The 22,477-nt window shown below is 34.5% G+C and overlaps 1 protein-coding gene across 3 annotated transcripts in view; it reads left to right on the top strand.

Annotated features, from left to right (window-relative positions):
* Positions 1 to 22,477, top strand: part of LOC125683103 (inactive phospholipase C-like protein 2) — an 80,295-nt gene that overhangs the window by 32,258 nt on the left and 25,560 nt on the right. For 2 of the 3 annotated variants that reach the window (XM_048923893.2, XM_048923891.2), the window contains exons 6-16: positions 3,138 to 3,253; positions 5,755 to 5,821; positions 6,804 to 6,897; positions 8,972 to 9,089; positions 9,653 to 9,738; positions 16,270 to 16,390; positions 18,783 to 18,951; positions 19,940 to 20,032; positions 20,636 to 20,738; positions 20,924 to 21,103; positions 22,251 to 22,429. In XM_048923893.2, the coding sequence (XP_048779850.2) occupies positions 3,138 to 3,253; positions 5,755 to 5,821; positions 6,804 to 6,897; positions 8,972 to 9,089; positions 9,653 to 9,738; positions 16,270 to 16,390; positions 18,783 to 18,951; positions 19,940 to 20,032; positions 20,636 to 20,738; positions 20,924 to 21,103; positions 22,251 to 22,429 (1,326 nt within the window). The remainder of the gene's footprint in view (positions 1 to 3,137; positions 3,254 to 5,754; positions 5,822 to 6,803; positions 6,898 to 8,971; positions 9,090 to 9,652; positions 9,739 to 16,269; positions 16,391 to 18,782; positions 18,952 to 19,939; positions 20,033 to 20,635; positions 20,739 to 20,923; positions 21,104 to 22,250; positions 22,430 to 22,477) is intronic. The other variant, XM_048923892.2, reaches the window with a different exon arrangement.

Raw genomic sequence — 22,477 nt, forward strand, 5'->3', positions numbered from 1 at the left:
TAAAAGAAGCAATAGTATTTTTTCCACTCTCGGAGAAATAAAACGACAAATCCTTTGATTTTTTGAATTACTTTATTGGGAGAACTTAATTTTTTTCCCCAAAAACCCTTTAAACTTGCGTCATTTTATTAATTTCACCTTATTGAAAATGATAGAAAATAGTACAAATGACTAAATAGGAGACAATATTGTTCAAACCCTATAAAATCTGTAAAATCCAGGAACTTCCGGAGGCTCGCCCTCTGGGCCCCCACCAAGGCTTTGCCCTGGACACACTGGGGGGCCTCAAGGCGGCCCCCAGACCCCCTGCCTCAGAAAGTGGCACCCCCCGTAACCACAATTCCTGGATCTGCCCCTGAAAAGCTTATCAAAAAGTATGTGGTTCAAAATGAACATAGAATAGGAAGGTGACAATTTATCATTTAACTCATTCATTTACAGAAATTTCAATATTGAAGAAAAATCATTACTCAAAAATAAAATTGAGGAAGACATAAACTTCATTTGACAAACCTCCAGGTCTCGACTGCATGATCTCTTAATTAGATGTAGAGTAACGGAATTAGTCAAAGTTTTCCAATTGCAAATAACTGTAAATGGAAGGGAGTACTAGTGGGCCAGTAGCTATAGGTTATACAATATGTATTTTTAATTTACAGGAATTTTTGGTACAAGATCTTGGTTGAGAGATCGTCACTGGATGCTGTACTCTGTTTTGACACTCATATGTTGTGTTTTTATGCATATTGTTTTTAGCTCACCTGAACTTCCCTTTTTGTTCAGCATTTCTAAAGGAAACTACAACAATAGGGTGTGGTCTTTAAAAATATTTTCATCAAGAACCACTGGGCCAGAAAAGTTGAAATTTTCATGAAAGCTGTCTGATATAAAGTAGAATAAAGTTTTTCATAGGTGAATATAGGACAAATATTTAAAAATCTTCTCACGAATAAGAGGGCCATGATTATAATCATATAAATATGCAAACATCCCCAGGTAGGGCAGATTCAAGTTTGTAGCCCCCAGGGTTGGATAGGGCCACAATAGGTGATCAAAGTTCTACAGATTCTGAGGGATTATTAGGGAATCATCTTTAAAAATTATAATCAACAACAGGAGCAGGGCCATGATTATAGTCATACAAACAATCTCAGATTGTGCAGATGCAACTTTGTTCAAATCATGATAGCCCTCTCCAGGAGTAAAGTCAAAGGTTTATATAATGATACAGGAAAGTGGAGTCACATTTTCCAGTGAAGCATGTTGTCTTCTGATGACTTGTGAATCTGTACAACAGTCATGACCTCTAGGAATAAAGATTGAAAGAAAAATCTTTCAAAAATCACAACAGCTGAACAACAGAGCCAAGGTGACTCATGTGAGTGATGTGGCCCATGGGTCTCCCTCTTTTTTTAACCATGCGACATTAATCATAGAAAATATATGCCATCAAAGCAGTTTAAAGAAAAAAATCTTAAATAACTGTCTCATATGGATGATGTAGTTTTCACATTGGTGACTGATGTAGATCGACATATCTAATTTGTGGGGGGGGGGGGGGGGGGGGGGGGGGGTGGGGGGGGGGTTGTAGTGAACATGATTTCATATTGATTGATTTTCATTGTTTGTGATTACTTAAAAATTACATATTATTTATACCGAGAATAAAGAATGTCTCTTATCTGCACCAATAGTACTGTGTTACAATGCACACACCATTTATATACCAGATGTTCACTGAAGTGTACCATCATTAACACCTGTTCACAAACGAAGCAGTACTCAATGGACCTATTAAAATTATTTAATCAAACCATCAGAATGTTTTCAAGCATTTATATCAATGTCAACCGTCTACCAAGTTTCCAAATGACTGTTGTATCACATATACTGAAAGACATTGGTCAACTTCTGAATTTATGGTTCAGTATGCACAAGACATTAAGGTAGTACTCTACATCATCATAATGGCTGACTTCCTGTAAAAACATGGATGAAAAAATTGATATCAGCAATATTTGACTTTTCCTTTTCAATTTCAATACCTAGCCGAGTAGCTCAGTAGGTTTGAATACCGACTGCTGAACTGTAGGTCGCAGGTTCGAGTCCAGCAGGGGTTTTAATTTTTTTCCGGATTACTTTCTATTAAAACTTTATTTTTTGACAAAATAAAGTAAATTTGAAAATTTTCAACTTCAAAATATTGTTGTACATATCCTCCACTTTTCATCCACATCAAATTTCTCTGGTGTAGCATACCTCCTTAATTCATTCCGATTCTCAATTAAATTTGTAAAAAAAAAAATTAGACATATCAGTAGAAACCAGGATCATGCCCTTGCCATTCTTGATGTTCACAGGGCACACGGTGTCCGGGTAGCATAGTGGTTAAAGCACTAGGTTCTCCCTACTTTGACCCAAGTTTACTCCCTGTATGTGATCGGCAGTGGTTGTATGTGAGAGGGTATGGATTCACTCATTCGGACACATGAGTTTCCTCTATAGTTACTTAGGTTTTCTCCCACAAAATGACCCCCTAGAGCTAACATTTGTGCAAGTTGCTAAATACGAAGTATCCATTGTTGTTTGTATCTCAAATCTTATAAAGAAAGATTATTATTGTGATTATTATTACACCAGGTCAAGAATTTCCTCTACCTGCTAAATGATAACCATATGCAAACAATATTAATCCTCCCAAAGCTGTATGGAAGAACGTCAGTTAGTTATAGAAGTAAATTATTTTAGTTTTACTTATAAGGAATACAATGATAATGATTACGGTACTGGCGATATATATGATCTATAAATGGAAAATGGGGATGATTGATAGAGACATAAATATTTCTAATGTTGAAATAAAAATTTTCTGAAGTTCAAAATTTGTGTTGGATGTAGTTTCATTCTTTTCTTCCAGACACAAAATTTATTTTGAACACAAAATTCAATACATCTACGGTATGTGAGAAAGATGTTTCTTTGTTTTTTTATTGCAGTTAGTATAATCTCAGATACTCCAGCAAATTTTGTAATTACATGCTGTTTAGTATTTGAAAAGAAATCACTGTCTTACATGTACCAGATACAGGTCTTTTTGAGTACTCATTTTATCTTGTGATCCTGTTTGTATTTTATAGGAAATCGAATTAAACCGAGTTGAAGCTGCTGAGAGAGGGAGGTTGAGCACTGAAGAATTTATCTGCCTCTTTAAGGAAATTTCAACTCGACCTGAAATCTACTTCTTATTAGTACGGTAGGAGCCTTTTATGTGAATAATATAGCTGATCCATTGAAGCACAGAAAACGATTTAAATGTACCTGGTATTAAAATTTCATGCATTGATATACTGATAAATTGACAATTTGGGTAGCAATGTACCTGTTATATCAAGAGCAGCTTCACCAATGAAATGATGGTTGTTGATGGCTGAAAATTTTTTATCCATCTTTGGATACTGAATTCCCGAGTGATGCTCTTTGACAACTTTGTCATAAAATGAGGTTTTGTCTTGGTATGGAGTAGGAGTGTGCTGTGAAATATATCGGGAGATGCCCATTTATAATCGAATTGTCCAAAGATAACAAGCTGTGCTCTGATACCTTCACTTTTGGGCATCTTGCCATGTACATGTACATCTGCTAGTATATAGATCTGTCAAATTTTCACTTATTACTTTTTCTCCAGAGCCACTTGATCATTTTCAACCAAAGTTGGCACACAGCATCTGTGTAGAAAATGGAATCAAATCAATATAAGTAAAGTATGTAAAGATGATTAAAGAGTAGTAAAATGGGGTACATTAATTGTGATTTAAAAATCTTTTGTTGAATCACCTGGTCAGAAATGACCAAATTTGGCCCCTGTGACTTTGATGGTGTAACAGGAATATATAGGAAAATTGTTTTTAAGTCTTCTTTTCAGGAACAAAAATATGCTACAATTTGTTGAGGCAATATGCAAGCATTTTGAAAGGGATAAAATCAATTTTGTTTAAACCCTGGACTGCATTCATAGTCAGAATGGGGACAACAAGTTTTATGTTCATGAAGTGCATGGGCAAGAAAATCAGCAAAAGATATTCTGATGAAAACACAAGACTACAGTATTTTTTAAATGAAATTAGCTTTGTTCTAATCATAACCCAAGGCCTCAAAGTGTGATCACAAATATTTGCAAGAACAGCAGAGTTAGAATTTGTCAAACTAATCAGGTACTATAGGTTCAGATTTGTCCAAACCAAAGGTTCCTGTGTCATGGTTGGGTCACAATAAGAGTGCCAATATTTACATAAGGTATATAGGAGCACCTGTATATTAGTGCCTTGTATACTAGTGCATGGCTTTGAAAATCATATTCTGAAAACAAAGCTACACTCTGTCTACCATATAGACATCCTTATTGTAGACTTGACCCCAGAAACAGTGTGGGTCCTCAATCAGAATGTGAAGTGTACATTAAAATGCCTTGAAAAAATCAGTAAGATTTCTAACTTCTTTTAAGAAACATTGCAAATTTTCAAGATAGTATTTATGCATCCAATGTAAGTTTGATTTTCAAGGACTACCTGCAGCACAGCTACCAGTGTTGAAGGTCAATGTGATGATATCTACTTAGTATATTGTGCGGATCGATGTCTAAACTTTTATTTTTTTTATTTGCTGTACGTATTAAAGATATAATTGATTTAAGTGAGTACTGTGTCCTTTGGGCCTTATATACATGTACAGTGTATGTACATTAAGGCACAAAAATTAATGACATGTAAATATTGCAAGAAACTGATTTACTTTGCAAGAAATATGTAATTACCTCACTAATTACTATTGATTGATTAATATCCTTGATCTTGTTAACATGTGTGGCTGTATGACCAACATTGGCTATTGAAAGCTTTATCACGCTCATAAAAAGCAGGATTGTGTTCTGTTCCGACCATTTATGGGATATTGAACATTTAGAAAATTAGATCAATGCTGAAATGTTAGGTCCGATATTGTTGTAATCAAATTGTATTCCTGGAACAAGAGGCCTCAGTGTGATGTAGTGATGAATGATGAATAGTAGCAGTGACAAGATATTTATAAGAACCGAACATGCACCTATACATGTATATGGATTTACTATAATTTAAAAAGTGTTAAAGATATGATTTATGATAATATAAAATCAAAGGATGAAATAAAACTTCTCACAAAAGGTTGAGAATAAGAGGTGCATTGTAAATATTCTTATTATGAATATTTACATATTATACTTGTCCCAAAATATTGCAATTCTTTGCGAGATGGGATATAGTTGGACCGTTCATGTATGGATGAGTATGTGTGTGTGCATGTAACACCTACTAGCTTGTAGACACTCTACAGGCCACATTTGGTAACTTTGTTATCAAGAGAGGAAAAACCCAATTTATTTTGAGTCAAAAGGTCAAAGTCTAAGGTCACTATAGGACTTCATAGAAAAAGTTTGTAGACACTCTACAGACCACATTTTTTGCTTGATTAATTTTATACTTCACATGTAGCTTTGTTTTCAAAAGTGGAAGAACCCTATTGAATTTTGGGATCAAAAGGTCAAAGGTCACTCTGGGACTTCATAGGAAAGCTTTTAGACACTCATTGTGAGAGGATATGTCCCGCCTTGTGGAGCTATCTTCAAATTTGAGAAAAATCATTTCTAAATATTGCTTTAAATCAAAAATGTATTCAGTGGATGTTTCTTGTGAGACTTGAATTGTAATTTCCATGTTGTAGATATGCTAGCAATACAGACTACCTCACAACAGATGACCTACTTCTATTTTTGGAAGCAGAACAAGGGGTAAGACTTGTCCGGCTATCAACATGCTGATACTGCCAGCAAAGAAAGTAGATGCTTGTGCTGTGTTGCCTTAAGGTCATTTAATGGAAATGAGAATTTTTCAAGCTTCTCTAAGTGAGTCTTGCTGTCTTAACTCTCACTATACTTTTTTGGTCACATGAATGTTTTTTAAAATTGGATTAAAACATAATACATGCATCCAGGATTTTTAATGGGTAATCTGATTGATTTTGTGAACTTGATGAAAAATAAAATCATGAATCAATGTTAAATGAAAGCCAATGTGAATCTGGTGACTACTGAAGAGGTTGTTAACTGCCCCAGCTCAATTAATGATGGTAAGTGCCAAATGGGGAAATATCCCATCATTAGATTGATGGCAGAAATTTAGGCATTGTTTTCAAGGAAGGATTGAAAAACCCATTACCTAAGTGTCTATTGAATCCCTCATCATTGGTGTGACATCAATGCTGAGAAAATTTCTAGAACTTAAAAATATGCTATCACTAGACAGTAATGAATGTATTTTATTTTTGCAATACTCAGCTGACATAATTAGTGAAAATTGATTTTAATTACATTTGAAAGTGCAATCGCAAAATCCCTTTCCTCTGCCGTTAAAAAAATATGATTAAACGAAAACCTGTCAGCTTTACATAACATTCGGCCATCATTTCATAATTTTTGTTATATATGTTTGTTGGAATCTTGAGTCTTTATTTGAAATCTGCTGTGTATGAAATGATTACTGTGTTGCATTTTCATTGGAAAGTCATCATTATTTGTGTCTTTCTGTTGCCATAGGTTGGGGAACTCTCCTGCAGAGGTTACACAGTTAAAGGGTCATATTTACAAAACAATCTGTCTGCAGTATGCTACGAATATCATTAAATCCTCCTGCCATGTATTTATGAAACATTGACCTTCAGCAACATAAATCACCTCTAGTAAACAATATATCATCATTGTGGCTTATTTTCAGATGCAAAGAGTAACGAAAGACAAATGTATTGACATAATCAATAAGTTTGAGCCCTCCAAAGATGGCAGAAAGAAAGGGCAATTAGGAATAGATGGTAAGAACATTTGGAAAATGTCTTTTTTATCATTAGAATTGATGAATAAAAATGTGAAAACAGAAATTTTAAGAAATGAAATAAAATGCACTTGAAAATTTAGGAATATACTTGACATTGCTATTTCCTACATTTCCCTGCAGTTTTCGTCTCATTTTTTAAGAATGATTATAACCAAGAGCAATTTTGTTTTGAGAAAATGCATCTTCGCTAGCCAAGGGTTTTCAGTCCACTCCACTTCCCACTGCGTGGGGAGCAGAGTTGATCGGAAATCCTTGGCTAACGAAGAATAATACTTTTGAACAAATTTAAAAGATGTAAGTTAAGAATTACCATAACTATAAACGATTTAAGAGTATAGAGCAAGGGTATTAGAGATATGGTAAAAATGCATATATGACCTTTCCAAGCAGTCAGTCATTGCATTTTGATTGAAATTAGATGTTAGATCCATTTGCACACTTGCTACACAAGTAATATCTAAGTACAACACATTGTGGGTTACTGTGTGATGACCCCAAACAAAGAATGATTATAAAACCGATTTAGTACAATTAAAACACAACTAAAATCCCTCTGAATTATATGCATCTGTAACAACATATTCTGGGGCGTATTTTACAAAAGAACTTATGACTTAAGACCATGTTTACATACTGGGATTTTCCCATTTATTGTAAGATCATTCACTCCAATGTAAAATATTTTTTTAAAATGTTGAAAATTAAGCTCAAAAAAGTTTTCATTAATTCAATTAAACTAAGAATTGTTTAATACAATTTAAAGCTTGCAATTTTGTCTTTAAGTTGTTTTGTAAAACGGGACCCAGATGATCCTTTCCTTTCACAACAAAAAATTAGACCAAATGCAAAATTTCTGTAAAGCATAACCTCTTCCAAAAGTGTTCGTCTTTTGCAACATATCAGGTGTTAAGTATACTAAAGGTATATGTGCCGTATTAAACAGTATTTTGGTTAATGTTAAAAACTAGACAAAAGTTTTGTCAGTAGGATAAACTATGATAAACAATACGATTTGACAATTTCGACAAATTATATACAGGTATTAAAGGAGTACTGGTCTACAGAATGTAAGGAGAAAATGATGATTTTCTAGTGCATATTTATAAAGGAGTGACGTTTATTGTGGTTGTACAGAAGCGCGCAAGAAAAATATCATTAGAAACATCATGGGAGTTCAGTATATAGTCATACTGAATGGTGATTTCATGTTAAACATAAAATTTAACTCCCCTTCTATTGCTCAGAGTGGTTATCTCTACCCTGTTTAATTCTGTCTGACTGTCTGTATCGCTAAATGTGTCCCATCAACAGCCTGCAGGCCGTACACACTTTCATGGTGCTTTGTAGTTGTTTACTTTCGAAATAACGCGTGCAACGTCACATGATCATAAATATATCAAAATGGAGCGTTCACTCTCCGACTCGAAGAAGACATATTTAGATAGGAAATAAGCTTGATTACTTTTTAATCCGAATGAGTTGCATAATTTGCAGAAAGTGTATAACTTATAAAGCTTGATATAAAACACATGCATTTTATTCCTATGGAGATATCCAAAGAATACGGCATATATAGCTTTAATGGAAAAGCTTGAAATTTCAAAGCAACCAATTTAGATTCCTGCAGCAATGTCATTAAATTGACTGACGAAAAGGCTGTTCTTGAGTGATGTCAAAGAATGTTAGATCCTTATGAAGTGAATTACATAAGCTTATTAAAGGATCCAATTCTAATTGTCATTCTGTTTTCTGCAATATGTTTGAGTAACATGATTTCTGCGGAAATTGTATTGCGTGTCTTTTCTATTTTTCTTGCATTCAGCTACTCAGAACTTGAACCATTGAATCATATGATCATTTAGTTCAATACAAGGGTCATTGCTTGACACATTTTTATGGTTTGAAAATTGCTATTCTAGGAAAAGTAATTTTAAGGAATCGTCAATATATTCCATGATGCATATTGACCACAAAATCAATAGAAGAGCCTTAAAGTTTTTGAAATTCTTCAGCCACATGCTATTTAAGTGGAGTATTTTGATGATTTGCAGGATTTACGGATTATCTTTTGTCCGAGGATTGTGATATATTTGATCTTGACCAGAACAAAATTTGTCAGGACATGCACCAACCTTTGAGTCATTATTTTATAGCCAGCTCCCACAACACGTAAGTACCGAACCCTCAATCAGTACATAGATCATGAATGACTCCCATGCCTGCTCACTTCTTGTTAAAGATGATAGATGTCTCCCGATCTTGAAAGAAGGAAGAAGCTCTCATTTTGTTGATGAGGAATTAGGTTTGTCTCCTTCAGCACACCAAACAATTTGTTATTAGGCCTTAATCAGAGAAATAAGCAAGTATCTGTTTTCTAAGTCCTTCTCCAGGGAATACAGTACAAATGATGATGCAGTGAGTGAATGGTAGGATTGTAATAGAGTGATGAAGAATTACTTAGACAAGAAAGTAGACACACAAAGTGATGGAGAAAATGATATTAGTGTCCATGTCTTGTTATATGGCTCTAATCAAGATTACCTTTGTTGGCGCATTTCTTGATTTGTTGTTATCTTAGTCCAGAGATATTCTATTTAAGTGCTCTCTTTTTAGTTAAAAATCGATGATGAAGTCTGAAATCGATAACTTAAGTTTACTTTGACCACTTATTCTGCAGGGTGAAACTTTTTCACCTTTTATAATTTTTCTTCATTTTGGTGTATATATTACAGGTACTTAATGAAAGACCAGTTGCAAGGTCCATCAAGTGTGGATGCCTATATACGTGCCCTCATTAGAGGATGTCGCTGTGTAGAGTGTAAGTGTCTTATGTGTGAACTGAGAGAGAGAGAGAGAGAAAGAGAGAGAGAGCACTCCTCTCTCAAAGACAATGCTCTTCTCTTGGGTAAATAAAGCCTCATATTTCTGCAACATTCATGATCAATAGATTATCTATCTCTACATTTAACCAAACCAAGAAAATCAATTTTGTGAAAGATTATTTACCATGGAACTATAGAGTACTTTATGTCACCTGGTCTTTCAGGTATAGATTTCTGGAAATAACCATAAGTCGAAACTTTTACTTGAGTCTTAGATTTGGACTTATGTCCAAGATTTTACACAAATTTGGACTGCTCAAATCAAAAGAAAACTCAAAACTTAAGTTTGAGATTTTTTTCCAGAAATCTAGGTGACCTATTGCAATTGGTAGTTCTTCATTGTGCTTTAACATTTGAACATAATCATGCAACTTCTTCTCTGTATGTACAACGTCATCTGTCATAAGATTTGGTATGGAATGTCTTTGAGGTAATGGGGTTTAAAATTGAAAATTTCATGATCACTGCACCCTGGGGGTAGGGGGGTCAAACCTTTCAAAATTGATGAAATGTTTAAATTTTACTGAGGGGCATTGAGTGCTCTAGTCAACTAGAGTTTCAGTGGCAACACTTTTATTCAATGTTATCATGCACACATATTTTTTGTTTTTCATTGCTTGTTATTTTCATCGTATTTCATTTCATTTTATTTATTTATTTTTATTACTGCATAACCTCTAGCATCCATCATAAATATTCTCGCTGCCCAAACCACTCTCATGGGAATCCCTTGCTTAATGAAATTTGCAATTGAAATTCGCTAATTCATGTTTCATTATTCCCCAACTTAATCTAATGGAAATCACATATGCAACATCAATCAGTAGTACTCCATCAATATTTCAAAAATGAAACACCAAAGAAATTATTCAATGTAACTAAATTTTAAAATGCTGGCTGTTTTCAATATCACCGTGGTGTATTTATATTGAATGGGGGAATCGTAATTTTAAAAAGTTAGTTGTATTAAGTAGATGTTTTGAGTGTGCATCAATTATATTTGGTACAAAATAAGGTATTTTGTATCAGAGTAACAAAGCAACATATGACTAGCTAGCTCACTTAAACCATTGCCACAAGTGAACTGATAATACAGGATATTGGAACAGCAGTACTGTGAAATTTTTGGAACTCTTTTGAAAAAAATGCTATGGAAGTTATGTGTCACTTGGGCAACTCTTGTGTACAAATTAGAGATGCGTTACCTAGGCAACTCTTGTGTACAAATTAGAGATGCATTACCTAGGCAACTCTTGTGTACAAATTAGAGATGCGTTACCTAGGCAACTCTTGCGTACAAATTAGAGATGCGTTACCTAGGCAACTCTTGTGTACAAATTAGTGATGGCTAAAGAGGATTCATTTTTAATTAAAAAAATCTGCCTGATTTGAAGATTATTTTTCAGGAAGTTGCAAGCGAATATCCTAGTACCAAAAACACGAGTTAATAAATTAAATTTTTGATGTTTGGTAGTGGAAGGCTTAACACACTCAAAAAAAAAATCATCAGTGCCATGTATTTCTTCTGCCATATGTGGATATTTACTCATTTTGTTAGGTTTTCTAGAGTCATTATAACAACTGATTTCTGTGTAATGATATCATGAATATTCAAATTTTATCACATGTTTACTCCTTTATTCAGTGAATATCACCCATTACATAAATTTTAATTATTACACTGTTTTCCTACGCCATATGTGATGTCACAAACAAACGTAAATTATATGTAGTTTGCAAAATGTTATGAAGCAAATTCCCGACAATACAGTAATGTAAATGAATAATGGGGGAGGGGTGGGGGTGTTAACATGTGATAAAAAGAATCTTCCCTCATTTGTGGTTTAATATGATTTATATCCAATTTGTGTGTTTTCTCACTTTGTTAGGTGTTATTAGAGGCATTATAACAACTGAATTCTGTGTAATGATATTATAAATAATTAAAATTTAATGCATCATTCTCCAGGCACGTAGCAACCGGGGTGGGGGTGGGGGAGGTGGTTGTACTTTTCTTGACACATGAATGTTTTATACTCACATGCAAAGACCTATTTAGGCCACATCAAATCGATTCTCTGGTTCTCAGACACTGCCGCCCCCCCCAAAAATCGGCCACTGACACGAGTTTATTGCCGCCCCAGAAAAAAATCATCGCCGCCCGTATTTGATCCGTCAAAATAAAATTTGTGTTTTGGTGCCAAAATCGTAAAGCGCCTTGCTGAATAAGACGTGCTGCTTAGTTGATGTAAACAATATGGCGACAGAAACAGTTCTTGTCAGCATTGAGATTATTTTTAACTCAAAACAGATTGTTCCATGGACAATTATACCAGTAGACTCGTCCTTGACAGTTGATACGCTTTGCAAGAAACTTCTGGGCGGTGAATTTAAAGAAATTGAAACCTGAAGGAACAAATTGATGAAAGCAAGGCCGAGTTGAAGTACGACGTTTTCGTAGGTCGAAACAAAACGGCTGACAGCGATAAGGTTTTTTCAACAGTGAAAATTTCCAAAGTGGTTGAACTTTTTGGGAGATATTTAAAAGTGAAAGTGTCTGAAAAAAAGACAATTCTTTTACAATTCATGACCATGCCAAACATTTACAGGAAGTAGTTTTTGGTATACTTGAATAACATGATAAAAAACATACTATTTTGTATTCACTTTATTTGCATAAAGATCTACAATATAAAAGCATGACATACATATAAAACAAGACAAGAAACAGAATGAAAAGAAGCTATACGGTGTTGAATACCATTTGTAAAACTCTAACTTTCTTCACAACACAAAAAAAAAAAAACACGGACAAAAAATCCCTACCCATTTGTGACATGGAGATAAACTGAAAAACTAAACCCCCTACCTACCTACCCATTTTTTGAAAAACAATTGTCTGAGAACCAGAGAATCGATTTGATGTGGCCTTATTAGCTGGTCACTTTTTATAGTAGTGGTGAATGGTAGTGGAGATGCAAGGTTGAACCGATGAATTAACTTGTGAACTTAAGGATAAACTCCCACCTCTCCATGATTTTAAGTTTTGGACAAAACTACATTTTTAAACCCCCCGCAACCAAAGTTTGGGGGTATACTGGAATCACCTTGTCCATCTGTCTGCCTGTCCACCTGTTTGTCCGTAGACATCATTTGTCCAGAGGATATCTTTAACACCAATGAACAGATTTCATTAAGACTTTATGTATATCTGATATGAATAATGAAGTTATGCACCTGCTATTTTGATTGAAATATTTTGATATCCAAGGAAGTTATGGATATTTTTCTTCCACTTTGAGGGGGTGTTGTCAGTTTCCAGAGTATATTTTAAAAACCAATGAACAAATTTGATTCAAACTTTGTGTATATATTATGTATATAATGAAGTTGTGTTCCTGTCATTTTTATTGAGATTCATTGACATTAAATGAAATCATGGATATTTTCATTTTACGGGTTTTCAACTTCATTGACTTGGTAATTTTCTTTTAGATTTTGTAATGATCTGTTCTTTCACAGAGACTACTGCATTGGGTATAATGGAATCATCAGTCCATTTGTCTGTCTGTCTGTGGATGATTTTGTTAATTAAAGATGTGTTTTCTGACTCATGTACACTGAATAGTAGTTATCTATGTAATATTATTCAGTTTTCAATATTCTGAGTAACACACTACTGCAGAATATATAATTTTGCATTCACATTAATGGCTCTGAACAATCTTCATGTCAAAAGGATGTGTTTATTCTTTAATGAGCACATTTCACTATTTCCCACCATCCTATGTGCCTTGGGTGGGTGGGGGGTATTAGTCCTGCTAGGACAGTTCTAGGTTGATAAGTAAGAATTTTTAATTAAATAGGATGGCAACTTATTTTCTCTATTTGACCAACCCTTCCACTTTCAAAAATGATGTTAAAAATTAAGTGTCTGAAATCACTATATCTGATGCATTTAATTTCATGTGCTTATTTACCAAGTTGCCCTAGTTAATGCAGAAACAAGATCTTGTTAGACATACTGAATATGAAAGCTTTGCAAGAAAAATCTTCATAAATTTAGAAACAATATCATGAATATCAATTTTGGTGGGCAAATAGACCCCTTATCATATATCGTCCTTTGAACATTTGCTGGATGATTCAGTGACATTACCACTATACAAAGTCATTGTTGAGTCACGTCTGAAAGCTTTATATCAACAATAAATTGGGCTATTTGCAGACAATTAACACTTGATTACAGGCAAGAATTATAGAACAATGATATTAGTGTACCTGAATCGAATCTGATCAGATTTAGTTTGTCTTCTGTCCGTTTGTTAATCTGTGTGTGTGTGTATGGTGTAGATTAACTTTTCACTCTATTCATCTTTCTGAGACTTAACTTAGTTCCTTCTCTCCTCCTGGAGAACAGGACCTCTAACACGCATTTTCCAGTTTGTCCTGTCTTGTGCAGCTCTTGCTGTTTCAGTCCAGTTTGTAAACCCTAGCTGCTCTCTTTCTCTCTCCACCGTTTTTCTCCACATTTCCTATGGCTGACCTCTTTTCCTTCTACCTTCAGGTGTCCATGTCAATACTACTCTGCTGTTGTTATGTGCATCTTTTCTCAAAACAATCCAGGTCCATCTTCTTACTCTCACTAAGACACTGATCTTATCCATCTCTGCTCTCTTCCTCAAATTGATGTTATCGATCTTCTCCGGCCAATATATTTTAAATCTCCTTGCTGAGAACCACAAGGTAAATTTCAACCAAATAGGGCAATAGAGATTCAAATGAAGGGGAAATACATACGGTAAGAAAAAGGATAGAACCACAATAGTACTAAGTTTTCCATAGAAATAATATTGAAAAATTCTTTGAAAAAATCTTAGAACCACAAATTTAGTGCTAATTGTAAAATATATTTACAAGCTCATGGAATCAAGAAGCATATATTACGTCAAGTCAAAGTACTCTACATCCTCATAATGGCTGACTTCCTTTTCAAACATGAATGAAAATATAAATATCAGCAATATTTATCTATTCTGTTTACATTTAACTACCTAGCTGAGTAGCTAAGTATAGGCTAGGACGTTGACTGATGAACTGTAGGTTGCGGCTTGGGTTCGAGTCCAGCATTTTTTTTATTTTTTTGAAAAAAAAATCCAGATTGCTTTTTACTATAACTGCATTTTTGACTAAATAAAGTAAATTTGAAAGTTTTCATTTTCAAAATATTGTATATGTACATATCTTCCAAATTTCATCTGTATCAAATTTCTCAGGTGTAGCATATTCCTCCTTAACAACCATAAAAGCACAGTATGTTAAATTGATATGCAAGCATTGGTGGACCGAAAGTTCTTCATTCCATAAACATGGGTTCAGGGTGAGACCTGCACAAACAATGGGTTCAGGAAGAGACCTGTGCAAACAATGGGTTCAGGGTGAGACCTGCACAAACAATGGGTTCAGGGTGAGACCTGCGCAAAAAACGGGTTCAGGGTGAGACCTGCGCAAACAAAGAATTTAAGTTCTATGGAGGAATATATAGTAAAATCTATCTGAAAATTTTCTTAAAATCCACAAGGGTACAGGATGTGAAACTTGATATGCAAACACCTGCCATGTTGTATAGATTCAAGTTTGTTCACTCCATGACCAAGTAGTTTAGACAAAGGTTGGGATTTATTGTTTTATAAGGACGGGTGAGCGATGTAACCCAAGGGTTTTATTTGTAATGGTATGATTTCTGGATTTTTTCATGAACAAGGTAATCATTCACAAGTCGTTTATTGTTAAGCAGTGGCATTGGTTTATTTACTTATGTCCATGCAGTTTCTGAAGTTCATGAGAAGTATGTGTATATATCATACCTAGCTGGAATCAGATGTGTTTGAAACAGGGCCTGGTCTTACCTTTCATATTCAACTAACATATAGAGAAGAGTTTAATCAAATTTTTAGGGCAAATTAAGTTTTTAGAGAGTTAAAAAAAAGCATTACTTTGATATCTAATGCATGTACTCGTAAAAAGAAAAACACACACACACAAAATACCCTTGCTTCTTCTTGTATATAATGTGGTTTAGTATTAATTTTATCATTAGATGTCCTGTTTTTCTTGCTACAATACCAAAAAAAATATATATATAATTATTAGGCAATGTGCTCTGTTTTGCTGATGAACATAAAATCAATTTTCTATGTATAAATTAAGTGTTAGATTGCCACCTGTGGCAGGAAGTTGATTGTGTACGATACTTAAGATGAATTCTCTTTGAGTTAGGTTATGTAGATTCAATAATCTTCCATAACAATCTATTATCAGTTATATAAGAAAACACAGGCTGTGGATGTTTTGTGTTTTATATGCCTCACCAGAAGGTGTGGAATACCATAGTGTTGAGATCAATACAGCATTGTATGACGTGTTAAAAGTTATAATCAAATCACAATATCAAGTTTTCTTTTTAGTGGATTGCTGGGATGGACCAAATGAAGACCCCATTATTTACCACGGACATACCTTCACATCTAAGATACAGTTCAAGGCCGTGATTGAGGCCATCAATACTTATGCATTTGAAACCTCCGAGTAAGTGATCACTAAAGGGGCTCCAGAATTCATTAACCTTAACCTGATTTGAGAGACAATAGTACATATATATGAAATTAATTGAACAGTTTTACGGTTCATGGGGAGAATCATTACCCTCACAATTATCATAACATGCAAGTCAAAATTCTCTGTGATTGACAGGGACTATTATGACCTCTGTTTGCAACAAGAGGACCTAATCATTGATGATTATCAATAAGCTACAAGAGACAATGAAGTAATGGGGTTTATTATGTAGCTGCTGTTTTGTTTTGTTTGTGGTTTTACATCCTATTTGAGAAATTTTCACTCCTATGGAGATGTCACCTGCTTAAGGTGACTGCTGAAATATGTACAGTGGCCTCCGTTTGCAACAAAATCAGATACAACAAAATACCGCACACAATGAAATAATTTTTGATCACAACTAATTTTCTTCCTTTTCCTTAAAGGGTTATAGACATGATTTTAGTACAAAATGTTGTTTTAGGTATGAGAGTACTTGATTCATGTAAAATATAGCAACAAACCTAAATTTCAAAAACTGATAAAAGATGTATTTGAGACATCAATTAAACTTTTCATTTTCAAAGCATGGCACAAGCCCTGTTTGTGTTTACACATCACATGACTCAACATCAGCATGGTGCTAGAATTGACGTTTTGGGTGAAAAAAGCTATTAATATGGATTTTTTCTGTTCCTTCTTGTACTTGCTCCCTAAAATGATTTATCATTAATGCATGCTGAATGCTTTTGAACCCTTGGTGTTCTTACCTTTGCCAGGGGTTTCCTAGCTATGACAAGTGTGTTGACAAATACAATTTTGGGGACCAGATTTTATGTAAATACAAAGTATATTCTGTGTAAAAATATTTTTAATCCACTTATCTATAAAAGATCTTTATTAATTTCTATAACAAAAAAACTGTCAATTTCAATCAATCAAAACCCATGTTCCTACCCCTTGTAGATTAATTAAAATGACAGGTACAACAAAATCATTTATAACAAAATTCCACATACAGTGAAGTAAAATCAAAGTCCTGCTTGTATAAAATGCCTTATTATCATAGTCATTATCGCAACTGTTGGTCACACATTTCCACATTACAGGTAAGTCCCCCCCATTAATATTGATTTCGCTGTACAGTTGAACTGAGCTGGTTTCTTCAGTTCCTGCATTTTGAACTACGACTTCAAAGAAGAAGAGACCTTTATTTATTGCTGAATATTAGAATTTAGCATTATTCAAAGTAGAGAAATTATTAACGATTTCTTAGTCCATGGGACTAGTGATACTTTTAACTCAGGTGACCAGTAAGGTTTGTAGGCCTCTTGTTTGCTTTATGTGTGTGTAATATGATCGAGAAACCATGCAAATTTGTTTTTATTATTGATATTAATGATAATAAAAAACATTATTGATGTTAATGGTAATAAAAACATTATTGATGTTAATGATAATAAAAAAAACCCAGTTTTGCATGGTTTCTTGATCCTATATTTATACACACTTACACAAAGCAATAGAAATAATGATATTTATCCTGATCATACTGACTTTGAAATACCAGACGAAACACACTGCATGTACTGTGAACTTTGACAGCAAGGCTGAGGTCATTGAGGGGACTAGTTGTGTAGATTATTAGTCCAGATCGTACGTAACAAAATTCTAGAAGCGTAAATGGGGCTGCACATTAGAGATGTATTGTTTTACTGGTTGAATTCGCTCATATTGGTCAAACTTCTCAATAAAAGAATTTTTTTAACTTATTTTAAACTTCGTGATTTAGTTTTCAATATCTCAAATTGCTATCAACAATTCTTTAACTCCGTATAACATGATTTGAAATTCAGTCAACATTCAGCATTTCCCGTATCAATATCTGTAGAATCGGCTAATCTTCCGATCAATGGCAATCATAAGTTGTGACACTTCACATCCGCCTCTTCAGCATGAAGTGTCGCAGTTCATACCCTCATGCATTTTCAAAAATGGAATCTTTTTCTTGATAATTTCCCAGGTTCCCTGCATTACATTATAAACAGAGCCCACTGTATACAAGAGTTTAACAAACTACTGTAAATTCATTGACTGTATATGACTTTGTTTTGGCTACAGTTTGATTTTGTTATTTTCACTAGTATTATGGGCTAAAGTCGTGCAATTCAAACTGCTACAAAATCTTTATAGAATGGACAGAAACTTATGAATTTAAGAAGTTGATTTTTTTGGTGTAAGAGTTTTTATTCTCTGTAATAGTTTACACTCTCCAGTTTGTGATTTGCCTATACCATGAAATTAGCAAAATTCAGACCCACCTAAATGAATTATTTTGCAGTATTTCAGAGATGATAGTGATTCTAACTGTTAACTTTTCCAGGTATCCTGTGATATTGTCGATAGAGAATCATTGTAACATCAAACAACAGCAGGCAATGGCTGCATATATGACCTCAATATTTGGAGACAAGCTGTGTCAGGAATGTGTTGGGGAAAATGAAGATGGTCCCCCCTCACCAGAATCTCTGAAAGGAAAAATACTTGTCAAGGTAATGCAGCAGGCTCATTTATTGCCTCAGCTTGATTTACTGGGGCGTGTATTTTAAAGCTCCTTCTTAAGCTCACCTGAGCTGAAGACTCAATAGAGGTTTTCTGATAAAAATTTAAACTCCTCTTCAGCTCAGTTGTCCATTGTCTGTCATTGGCATTGCGGTTAACTTTTCACATGATTAACTTCCCAAAAACTGCTGAGCCTACTGTAAAACTACATAAGATTAGATAATGCTGGATGTGGTAGGGGTAGTGAAGGTTTTTACTGTAAAGGGAAAACGATGTGAACTTCGTTAAAAATCTTCATCTCTCTAACCACCAGACTTAGAATTATGAAACTTAAGCAGAAGTATTGTTATATAATGTAGATTCAAGTTTGTTCAAATGATGGGCTATGGGCTTAGAATGAGTCCACAAAGTGAGGTGAAAGCTTCCATTGTAATATGTAGGGAAACCACATTATGTCAAAGTATCCTCATGTAGTTCAGGTTTTATGTGCATCTTGTGTACAAGCTTGAATCATGCCAGAGTAATTGTTTCTTGAAAATGCACCATCTGTGGCACTCTTTGGAGAGGATTTAAAGGTTATCTCTGCAAGTGATATATCCTGATTACCTCTCTGTATAAGAGGCTAAAAAATAATTAATTGAAAAAACTTTTGGAATGTGTCTAAATAATGCTCCACTCATCAGTTCAGGATTTGAGCCACAGTGGGATATAAACTTTAAAAATCTGAGCAGCACAAAAGCTGCAATTATCAACTCAATATTAGAATATTTTTATACTATTGTTCTTACTTATATGGGCACATTTATGTTACTGGTTTTGGTGTAGAGTTCCTATCATGTTGCCATTTTGCAGGATCAAAGTTTAGAACTTTGTTTATCTGTGGATTACTCAAACTAAGAATGTGTGGCCCTGGGTCTATTTTTCACTATGTGAACCTGGTTTGTAGCATCTTATATAAGTTCAATGTTCCTTCTGCAGGGTAAAAAGCTGCCACCTAATTCTGTGGATGGGTATGTCACTGATGAGGATGAAGGGGCAGAGTCTGACAAAAAGAAAAACAACAAAAGCAAGGTTTAGCTACTTTTTTAACTCCACACTTTGTAGTTAGTGTAAACCAGTCTTCAAGAGGAGTCACTTCAGATCAATATTCATGATAAGTTTAACAATTCTGGACACAGACAGACATACATAGGAGAACCTGAATGGAATTTATAATCAGTTTTATAGAAACTGTTAAATCATTGAAAATGTTCTGCATATATGTGTGCTGCAGGAGAGTACTTAAAGTTACAGTCTTTGTTAGTGAATTCTTGTACAGTCTGTGTCGTTTGAAATAGTTATGAAAGGTTCTCGTGCTCTTGTTACAATACAGCTGTAATGTACCTAATGTGTTGCAATAACAATTCAAACTATCATGTGATAGTATCCATGTTGAATTTCACAACACCTTGCAGTAGGAGGCAACACAAACACATTTTATGTGTTTCATCTATAATAACAACACTCAAAACAGTAATTATAGGCTTTCTATCATCAAATAAATTGAAAGTTGACTGAGAAACATAAAATAAAATGTGTTGGCACAGCTTAGCTAAGAAAACGAGTATTCCGATATTGAAAAACACTTTGGTACCTTGTTAAGAAGATGAATACAAAATTAGGAATTTTTTTCAGGACCACCCTGTTAAGAAGCATAAACTGGCCAAAGAGTTGTCTGATTTGGTAAACTATTGTGTTTCCACAAGATTCCAGGACTTCCAAATCTCCCAACAGAAACGTATGTAAAAAATACCTCGTCAATACTACAGTTTCATTAACTCAAAAAAACAAAAACAAGATCGAAATTGGTCAATTATGATATCACACAGTATTAAAAGTGTTATTGGTAAGGTTAAAAACGTGAGGATTTCATTGAAAATGTACTCTGACCAGGTTCATTTACCGAGTTGTTGTTCATTGCAGAGAAATTCTATGAAATGTGTTCATTCAGTGAATCCACGGCCATCAAACTGGCCATGAGCTGTCCGGAGGAGTTTGTGAACCACAATAAGAAGTTCCTATCTCGTATCTACCCCAATGGCATGAGGGTAGATTCTAGTAACTATAACCCACAGGACCTATGGAACTGTGGCTGCCAGATGGGTAAGTGATGGCCTGGTCATCAGAGATGTGGGGGATTTAGATAAGGCAAACTTATTATATCCCCCGCAAACGAAGTTTGGGGGGGTATACTGGAATCACTTTGTCCGTCTGTCCATCCGTCCATCTGTCCGTCCGTTTGTCCGTAGACGCAATTTGTCCGAAGTTTATTTCTAATACCGCTGGACATATTTCATTCAAACTTTATGCACATCTTCTATATATTATGTAGTTGTGCATCTCCTATTTTCATTGAAATATTTTAACAGTTATAGAAGTTACGCACATTTTCTTTTCATTTTGGGGGTTGCGCACTTTGTCCAGAGTTTAATTCTAATACCGTTGAACAGATTTGATTCAAACTTTATTCTCATCTTATATATATAATGTAGTTGTGCATCTTCTATTTTCATAGAAATATTTTAACAGTTATGGAAGTTACGGACATTTTCGGGTTTGACATCCACATACTGTATCTGCAATCTTGTGACTTCTCGGTAAAACATAAAGTGGCTCATGTGTGTTGAATACTTATTTGTCAGATAGTATTTATAATCTCAACTATCCCTGGCAATGGGATTCATAGTAAACTGCCTTTATTGCAGCTACTTAGAGTTGTTATACCAGTGGAAAAGATTACAATAATACCAATACTTGAGCTAATGTCATTTATTTACTGACAAAATCAATGACAAAGTAAAGTTGGCATAACATAATGATCTTTAACAAAGTGAATATAAACTAAAGACTAGAAGAGTTGACCAGGGATTTGCAATCATACAGCCTAAAATGTGCCAAATAGTATTCATTGTTTATGTTAAGCATATTTTTAATATTTCATGTACTGCTGTACTGTAGAATATACACTTCTGCATTCACATTGATTGCCCTGTAGAAAATGTGAAAATATCCAATGTGCTTGCATTAAATATTTCCCATCATCTTATATGCCCCGCGGGGGGTATTAGTCCCATTAGGACAGTTCTAGTTGTCTATTGTAGAGCTTGACCAACACATGGGGTTTTCTATGTGATGTTTGTTTGGGCAGAGTCACTCTTTTTACACATCACTTTAGGTTATGTAATTGTCCAAACCCCTTGATAGAGTTATAAATTCAGAGAATATTATTGCACAGTGTGTTTGATTACAGTGGCCTTAAATTACCAAACCCATGGACTGATGATGGACCTGTACAATGGATTCTTTCGTCGTAATGCGATGTGTGGATACATCCTGAAACCGGCGATAATGCGGGAGGAGATAGCGTATTTCAGTGCCAACACAAAAGATGTCATTCCAGGGGTTTCACCTCAAATACTACACATAAAGGTACGCCTAGTGTTAGAGAGGATTCACATGGAATATGTTAGGGGCGAG

This window comes from Ostrea edulis, chromosome 6 (assembly GCF_947568905.1).
Source record: "Ostrea edulis chromosome 6, xbOstEdul1.1, whole genome shotgun sequence".
In the NCBI taxonomy this organism is placed as follows: Eukaryota; Metazoa; Mollusca; class Bivalvia; order Ostreida; family Ostreidae; genus Ostrea; species Ostrea edulis.